The sequence below is a fragment of the Poecilia formosa genome, unplaced genomic scaffold (genome assembly GCF_000485575.1).
Source record: "Poecilia formosa unplaced genomic scaffold, Poecilia_formosa-5.1.2 Scaffold524, whole genome shotgun sequence".
NCBI classification, from domain to species: Eukaryota; Metazoa; Chordata; class Actinopteri; order Cyprinodontiformes; family Poeciliidae; genus Poecilia; species Poecilia formosa.
This window is the reverse complement of record NW_006800463.1, coordinates 62,999-72,101: the sequence shown is the minus strand read 5'-3', so window position 1 is coordinate 72,101 and position 9,103 is coordinate 62,999. Positions and strand designations below refer to the sequence as shown.

At 43.1% G+C, this 9,103-nt stretch overlaps 1 protein-coding gene across 1 annotated transcript; it reads right to left on the bottom strand.

The window, feature by feature from the left end:
• Nucleotides 1-955: 955 nt before the first annotated feature.
• On the bottom strand, nucleotides 956-7,910 carry LOC103129202 (uncharacterized). The gene is made up of 6 exons (XM_007540199.2): nucleotides 6,980-7,910; nucleotides 6,061-6,266; nucleotides 3,972-4,142; nucleotides 3,671-3,823; nucleotides 3,018-3,084; nucleotides 956-2,904 (listed from the first exon to the last, which is right to left on the bottom strand). Exons 1-6 carry the CDS (start codon nucleotides 7,629-7,631, stop codon nucleotides 1,340-1,342), a joined length of 2,814 nt encoding a protein of 937 aa, XP_007540261.1. The 5' UTR covers nucleotides 7,632-7,910; the 3' UTR covers nucleotides 956-1,339.
• Nucleotides 7,911-9,103: the final 1,193 nt, after the last annotated feature.

The window sequence follows — 9,103 nt, the reverse complement described above, 5'->3', positions numbered from 1 at the left end:
TTTTGTGTGTGTGTGTGTGTGTGTGTGTGTGTGTGTGTGTCAAAAAGGTGATTTAAGCACAAACTAGAAAAAAAAAATCACTTGGCAAAATAAAAAAGAAAAAAAAAAACTCAGTCCATTATTTTTTAAGAAGGTGAAATTATTAGGTTTTTTTTTAACATATTTGTTAAAATGGTCATTTGATGCAACAGTATAACATGAGACAGATGAGCTGTGAATAGCTCAAGCTCTTCCACCTTATGCCAGTGCTGCTATTGCCATCTGAAGAAATTCACTCCTCCAGTCAAAAACAACCAATCAGAGCGAGGGAGGAGTATCTTAGTGCGGTCAATCATGCTCGTGATTGACAGCGACATCTTGGATTTGAATTCTAGCTTGGAGTCGTTTTCCATGAAGCTTACCTGTTCTCCCTTTGTATCCTTAGATTCTCTCCAGGCTCTGCTGTGGTTATAGCTAATTGATGAATGGATAGCTGGAAGATTTATGCAATAAATAGCCATGATAGGAGTTAAAAATGAAGCCAATTCCACTTTACCAAACGACTCTAGGTGACCTCCTGCTAATAGATGTATTTATTTCAGTCATATAAAATTTTGTTCTTAGAGTACTAGATTATGATTACAATATAGGAAAATAATGAAACATCTCCATTTAATGTGGATTGAGGCATTGGTAGTACAAAACATCCCAGAGTAAAAAACAGGATTCACACCAAAAAAGTGTGAAAAAATCCAAAACTTCAAACGGGCCTAAATGTTGAACGGGCCAAATGAGTTCACCGCAAAAACACAAAATTTTACCAAGTTTTGTTTGTCTAGTTTCTAGTGCAAATATCTTAGTACATTTGAAATAAGACAAAAACTAACAAGTAACTCTTCCCCAAGATATGGGAGCTTGTTTTGAGTCAATAACTTTTTAATATTAATGAAAAGGTGCTGCAAGATTATTTCACATATAACATGGGGAAAAATGTCTTATGAGAGAAATAATCTGCCATTGGAACTAGTACTTTTTATAATTAATATTAAGAAACGACTGACATGAAACAAGTTCCTGGATCTTGCTAAAAAGTTACTTGTAAGTTGGGTATGTCAAATGTACTAATATGAGGAACTAGACATAAAATACTTGATGATATTTTCTGTTTTTCTGGTGTAGCAACTTTGTCATTTAACTTAGAGGTGTTGATGCAAATGTTAGGTGAAACGTTGAGGTTAGCATTTACTACCTTAAGTGACAATGCGTTTTAGTAAAATAATGAATGTCTGTGGCCTTTTTTGTTAAACTCAAAGAGGAAGAATCAATATGGGAAGGTTTTGCCCTTTCTGGCTGTTTTTCATCATGCTGCCACCCAAACTGCTGACACCCCACTTCCTGCTTGGTGACTGATTTGATTGACTCGTCCACGTACGCAGTCTAAGATGAAGAAGACAGTGGTGCCATTATAAACTTGAAAGGATGCCCGTAGACTCAAGCTAGCCCACTGACACCCCTCAAGCATCTGACCCGCCACCTGCTGGGCGATGGGTACAGGCCGCAGACCCTCTGCTTCACGGCCCCCTTCAGAGTCACTTCGCCTCAGCAGAGTCACCTTGACCAAGTTGCAGGAGTGAATGAGTTTGAGGTCCAAAGCCACACTGACTGTGCCACTCTCCCTGAAGACAAAGTCCTTTTTCTGGTTTGGAGATCCTTTCACCAACAGCCCCATTTGCGGCACCTGGGGGCTGGTCTGGTGGAAGAACAGAGGCTTGTTCCGTACCGCTCCAGATGGAAGGCCAGTGTTGGCCACAGAAGCAGTCATAGAGGATGAGATGGCAGCAGGGACCCAAAATAGACTGAAAAGACTGATGCCGGACTCATCGCCAAAGAAGCGTACATTGCACTGAGCAGGAGAGAGGATCTCAAAGCCAATGGCATCCCCGGGACTGACTGTGGCAGCTCCAGACAGAGATATAGATGTGTCTCGGTAGTGAACCCCTGGTTTGAAGACCCGAAACATCTCAGTGGAGGTTCCATTTTTGTTGAGATATGCCACGAGCTGGAAGCCGTCACTCACACAAGCTTGGCCCATAGAGTACAATGCCTGCTGGAACACAAAACGCACAGTTCCGCTCTCTGCGAAACGGATCCCTCGACTGTCGTGACTCAGCCCCACTACGTAGGGGTCAGAGGTGGAGGAGATGCGGAAGGCCGGGCGGTAATTTGTGTGGTAATGCGCAGAAACCACGGCCTGTGCTGTCATGGCAACAGCCCCGGTGTCGTGAGAGAGCCAGAGGAGGGAGAGCATGGCTACAGAGGTGTCGTAAAGCTGCAGACCTTCGCTGCTTTGGTTGCAGTGATGGCTGGCGCTCCGAAGAAACAGGGACATAAGGTGACCCGGGTCGACTTCTGCGACCCCACTGATGCTGACGCCTTGAAGAGACCTTCGTTCCTGGTGCTCCACCCGTATGCCGCTCAGGTCACGACCCTCGGACCCGTCTGTGTGGTTTACACGTAGGCAGACCTGGATGAAGCTACGGCAGCCGTGACCAAGGGAAAGAACTCCGTCGAGCCAAACCAAACCATGCTGCCTCAGAACCAGCTGCCCATCCTCAGCTGAAACCAGACCCATGTCGTCTCTTCCCTGTATGTGAAGCTGTGCGCTGGGGAAGGCGTGAACCAGTATCTGGCCTTTTGGACCCTTCAGACTCATGTCTCCAGACCAGGAGAGCGACAAAGCAGGAACATCGGTAACAGACCCGGAGCAGACAGTGTCTGTGACTAAAGTGCAAGGGGAAACCACCGGTTCCCCGTCGCACTCGCTGCAGGCCTGACACTCATCCATCTCAGAGTTGTAGAAGTAGCCATGGCCACACATTCCAGAGTTGGCGTCATGTACTGTCATGCCCTGGCACTTGAATCCACCTGGTGATACGACAGAAAGCAAATTGGAGAAGAAATAAAAATCCATCAATCAGAAAAGGAGAAAGGAGAGAAAATATTGCAATGTCGATAATTAAAAGCATGATTTATCATACCTGGAGTGTTAATACACTTCTGTTTATTTCTGCACAAGTCTGATATTTCAAGACATTCATCTCGGTCCTGTAATAACAACAAACTTGTTAGAGCCACTGGTTGCAGTAAGAAGACTCAGCCTGCTTGTTCCCTTTACTTTATAAACCATTACTTTATATTTTGTTAGCACATAATAGCTGACAATAGCTGTGTTTCCATTGATCATAAAATTATGTGAATTGGAACTGGAAAATAAATTTGCTTATTTTGAAAAAGCACTTTTCCGTGAGAAGGTTTTTACGGATGAAGTGGCTTTTCAGCAGAATTTAAATAGGTGTGTATTTCGCAAATCTCCAATGGAGATTTTTTTTTTTGCATCTCATGAGTCATGTGACCTGTGTGACGTTACTACCGATGGAAAAAACAAAGAAGAAAAGAAGTGGCAGGAGGATGATGGCAGGACATGTTTATTTTAACAACGTATCGCATAAACAAGCTTATTCACCTGTGATTTTAACTTCGTGTCTTATTCAGTGGAAACAGTGCAATTGCAAAATGTATTTTTTTCGACATTAGAAGTGTATTGACAAAGTTGCTTAATGCAAAAAAGTCCAAACTGGCATGACTCAGTTGAGTTAAGAAAGCCATTCGTTGAAAGCATAAAATTGCAAACCTGGCAGATCCTGTCAGCGTGGACAGAACATTGGGCCACCAGGAAGAAGCCAGGAGGGCAAACTGTGCATTTTTCACAGCCAGGATGTCCGCTGCTGTAGCTGCAGTACTCCTCAGGACCGCAGCTCCCACAGGCCAGCTGGGGTTGTCTCACCTGATCACATGACATGCAGTGAAGTGATCATCCCTGAACTAGTAGCAGGACCTAAACATTAATCTGGTACGACAGATCAGGAATCTTGTATTTTTTTAAATTTGAGGCTAATCTAGATACCTCAATGTCTAGAATAACATGAGCTCACCTCCATCACACTGGCCTCCATGTCCATTTTATGCAATGACATAGCTTGTTGTGTTCGATGGGGTCTGACTTGCCCACTCAGGGTGTCCATGTGACTGTCCAGCTCCTCCTGAAGGTTCTGGAAAGACGTCTGCTTGATGGTGTCCATCAAAATGCCGTACTGAGCTTTTACCTGCACACATAAATCTCTTCATTTCAGTGTGGTCATTGAACAGACGTTACACTTTGAACACAAAGATGCAAAAATGCTTCTTGTTCTGTGTCTTATCTGGAATATCTTGAAAAATATTAACAACCCCTAAGCTTTTGCACATCTAGTCAAATTACAACCTTATGGATGGGGATTGTGTTGGAAAATAAGTAAAGAATGCTCTAGGCTGCACAATCAGAAGACATCAACAGATGTCCAGAAGACACTCATTGACGAGAAGGGGAAGGCACAAGAGGTCATTGCTGAAGTAGTTGTTTGTGCTGTTTCCAAGAGTTCATAGATAGTTGAGTAAAATAAAAGTGTTTTATGAAAAGGTTCACCAGCAACAGGGATATCTTCGGGCTAAGGAGGATTGTCAAACAACATCCATTCAAGAATTTAGAGGAACTTCAGAGAGACAGAGGCTGGACTCAGTGCATCAAGAGACAAACAAATCCTACACATGGGCTACAAATGTTACATTTCTCGTGTCAGGCCTCTCATAAACCAGATCTGGACTGTTGCCTTCTTCAGACGAAAACAAAGCTCATGTTTTATTCCCAGATCCCAGAGTCTGTAGGAAGAGTGGAGAGAGACAGAATCCACGTTGCTCGAAGTCGAGTGTGAAGTTTCCACAGCCAGAGATGATTTAGGGTTGTTATGTCATCTGCTGGTGTTAGTCCACTGAAGTCCTCTGCAATGCAGCTGTCTACCCAGAAACTTTAGCACACTTAATGCTTCTCCCTGCTGACACACTTTGTGGAGATGCTGATTTAATTTTCCAACAGGATTTGTCACCTGCCCACTCTGCTAAATGTACCATAATTTGATTAAGTGACCACAGTGTTACTGCGATTGTCCAGCAAACTGGCCGAACCTAAAACCTAAAGAGAAGCAATGGTGTACTGTCAAGAGGAAGATGAGGAACACCAGACCCAACAGTGCAGATGACCTGGAGTTTGCTGTCAAAGCAACCTGGACTTTCAGTACAACCCAACAGTCCCAGCAGACCAGTCACTTCCATCCCACATTGCTTCGATTGATTCATGTAAAAGGAATGAGCCCAACCAAGTTCTGGGTGAACATACTTTTCAGGAACCTCACATTTCTGTTTAAAATATGCTTTTTTTCCATTGATCTTATAGATTATTCTGAATTTGTGAGACACTGATATTTGGGTCTTTGTTTTCTCTAAGGCTTAAGCCATAATCATCAAAATGACAACAAATAAGGTCTTGAAAATTTTACCCAATGTGTAAGAATTTGGGTCTGTGCAGTATTAGAGTACTGGTGCCCTCCAACTTTTAGATACATCCCAGATCCAGCAAGCCAGAACCAAATGGTTCAATTATATAATCAGCTTAGGATCAACTTATACTGGGTTCTGCTAATGACCCTCTGTTTTGATGTAGGAGTACTGAAGAGTGAAAACCTAAAAGTTGCAGGAAACTGACCCCTGAGGATTAGGGTTTCAGAATTAGATGTTATGGGTTTGAAAAGAGACTTGGGATGAATGTTTACAGATGTTTTCTATCCAGCCTCTCTGATCTTGAGCTAATTTGTAAAGAAGAATGTTTGCTGGAGACAAACTCCAAAAGATTAGCATGTGTAATTGCATTGAGCGCTGGTGCTACACAGAATTGATCCCTGTGAGCTGAATGCAAATGAACTTAGTACTTTTCATGAATGTGTTTTCACATGAAAAGCCAATAAAATACATCCCAGTTTGTGTCAAAATGTGAGAAGCGGGTGTGAATATTTTTGCAACATTGATACTTGACACAGATTCACTCCTGGAATCAATTGTTCTTTTTCAGATTTTTTTTTTTTTTTCAGATCTGCTCTTCTTATCGCCAGTAACCAAACATTAATCATTCCTCATCAGTCGCTGCAGACGTACTTGCTCCATCTGATCATACATCCTCCTCTGTTGCTCCAGTATTTCCCTCTGCTGGTTAACGAGCGCCCCCTGCTGTTCACTGAGGAGTCTCTGCAGTTCCTTGACCTCACTCTGTTGGCCCTTGAGGGCCTCGACGAATCTCTCCTGGCCCTTTGATAGCTGAAGCTGCAGGACAAGAGCGTCCTCTGATGGAACCTCGTTGGACCCTGTGGGGGAGACAGAAACTTTTTATGTAACTGTTTTTTTTGTTGTTTTTTGTTTTTTCCGAATTAAGAGGTATTTTAATGACCTCTCCTCTACATAACATAAATCAGACAAAGTTCAGGACTTCCTCTCACATGTGATTAGGCCATTATTTTAGGAAGGTGAGGATATAAAGCCTATATTTGCACACTTATGCTAACCACAATCAGAGTTTGAATTGAATTTAAATATCATGAAATGTCAAAATTCCCTTGATTTTGATAAACCAACACCATCGGCTCCAGCCTATCTGACTGTGAAGTTGGCTACTGTGCACTGCACTGCTCTGAGGACTGCAGGAAAGCCAGAGATGACAGTATGAAGTACCTAAGGAAGGTTAAGTTAAATGCATTTTTAGTTCAAGCCTGTTACTATATGTTGCATTTTTACGAACAGCAAGTCAAAGATTAATGCTGGGTAATTGCATTTTCGGAAGAGTATATTGAAATATTTTCAGAAGAGGAAGGGATTTGAGGAAGACATTAAAGTTAGATGGGGATGCTCAAAGGAATTTACTGTGCTCCAGTTCCCTCAAGATAGAAATGATAGCTGTTACTGCGATGTGTGTAATATTTAAATATTACTAACCCTTTTCCCCAACCCGAGCCAACCTTTCATCACAAGTTTAAAAAAAAAAAGTCCTAGAAGACACCCTGAAGTCTCCTCTGACACTCACCTGGCTTCATGTCACATGCCAGCTGTATCCAAGCGCCACGATCCAAGCCAAAGTCCGGGAGCTCGCCGAGGAACTGCGCAGCCCTGTCCGTCGCTTGAACAGGAGAAGAGTCTCGCCTCCCGTCGTCTCCAGCATGCATCCTGCAGCCGCTCCCGATGCACGGCTGCTGCTTTTGGCTCACCCTGGGGGTCAATCTGCACCCAATCCCTTTGCACTCTCCCTTGTCATCATTGGTTCCACGATGAGAAACGGTGGTCGGACAAGACCCGCCGGAGCAGCCGGGATGAAACACCTCCGCCGTGATAGTCCTGGGGTTCGTCCTCCTGGTGCCGTCGGTTCCAAAGCCTCCGTGCTGACTCTGCACACCGCTGTAGGAGGATATCGGGGTGCTTTGAGCTTGGTGGTGACGGCGGAACTGACCGTCTTGCTGGTAGCTGGGATAAACCTGCCCTGTCCTAGATTGCGCAGCGTGGTGGGGTTGCCTTCGTGGAGCGGACGCCTCCGTGCGCCCCTGGCAGTGTGCTCCAACGCACGGTCTGCTGCTCCACTCCTGGCCAGGGAAGCAGCGTGTCCCCTGGCACGCCTCGGGTCCGCTCCCCGAGCAGAGGGCAGAAATGGAAAGGAGCACTAAGGTCGCACTGGCAGTCCTCATGTTGCAGTTGTTCCACGGGAGAAATGTGCAAGGGGCCACGTGGGGACGGTGGCCAAAGTTTTCACTCGTCCAACTTCTCAGATTTATGATGAGAAGTAATGATCAAACGGGTCCCATTTGATCATCACGGTGAGGAGGGGAAAAAAAGAAAATCTTTCTGCGCAAATATCTACATAACTCAACTTTACTGCACTGGTTCAGCTTGCCTCCATCGCGCACTGCTTCTGGCTTCTATCTGCGTCTCGCCCACATGTGGTGCTCGCTGCTCCTAATTGGCACCAGGCTTTGCTCCTAGTCTTAAATTAACCCGTAGCTTTCCCGGACATACCTCTCTACCGAGTCACCCAAATATCCCCCCAAATATCCTGTTTGGTTAATATTTTTGGATATCTCCATTTTATTTTCACGCCTTTTAATATTTGCACCCATCATGTCAAGACATTTACAACTTCAAAAGGAAAGAGGGGCTTTTTAGGGAAACGTTTACCTTCTCTCCACGCTTTTCGTTTTGATGAAAGGATCTATTTTGTGGGGGGTATAACAGGCCGACGTGCTCTGTAGGGATTATAAACTTGAAATGCCATTCAGACTTTCATCTTGCTTGAATAAAAAGGCTGTGGTGGGTCTTTTGGAACATGGTCTTCTTAAAATTAGGGCCAAAACCGTTAAGTCGTCTTTATGACAGTTCATTACGACTCTCATTTCCGTTTACTAAAGATTAAAAATTGCCTGAAAATTCTCTATTTCTTCTCTTTAGCCTTCACACAAGTCGTCATTCTACGAACATTATTACTATAATCAGTGACTTCTCTCAGTTCTAAGAATACTTCCCCTCTGTTCCTAATAGTAAATGAACATTAGATGATACAGTAAGACTGATACCGTAGTATTACCAGAATTTACATATACTCACATTGGTCAAGAGATTCAAATATATTTTTGACGCTTTACGATTTGAGATTATACACAAAACAAAAACTTGGTGTCAAAATTACAGTTTTTTAAAACTTCCTGTAGATTTTCTCTGAAACTGGTTCAAATATAGGCGCCACGTTTCTTCAGTTTATTTCCATCCAATTCAAATAACTTTATTTGTCCCTGATGGACAATTTCATTGTGCATGAGTAGTACAAATAGACTCAAAAGTAACAACCGAATTCATAAAATTCAATTCAAATTAAAAAATACCTTATTGAGCCCAGCGAGAAATTAAGTCCACACATGCTAATAAATAAACATACATAGGTAGTAAAAAAGTGCAGTGTGACCATCGGTAATAAGGGCAAGTTTACAACATAAAGTAATATTGTACAGTTATTAAAAATGGCATATTCATATTTCAAGGAAGGTGCAGCATGGCAGGTAATTTAAAGAAAAAAAGCACAAGTTGTGCATGTATGCATAAGTGTGTAAAAAAACAGCAGCCTATTGACAGCAGGAATGTGCAGGAAAGTTATTTGAAATGAGAAAAA

What these genes read in the sequence shown, in the direction of transcription:
- LOC103129202 (XM_007540199.2), bottom strand. Translation starts at nt 7,631, where the DNA reads ATGAGGACTGCCAGTGCGACCTTAGTGCTCCTTTCCATTTCTGCCCTC. An exon ending in TGGAGGCCAGTGTGATGGAG is followed by an intron (nt 3,824 to 3,971) that starts GTGAGCTCATGT and finishes TCATGTGATCAG; the next exon opens with GTGAGACAACCCCAGCTGGC. An exon ending in GAAGTGTATTAACACTCCAG is followed by an intron (nt 2,905 to 3,017) that starts GTATGATAAATC and finishes TCGTATCACCAG; the next exon opens with GTGGATTCAAGTGCCAGGGC.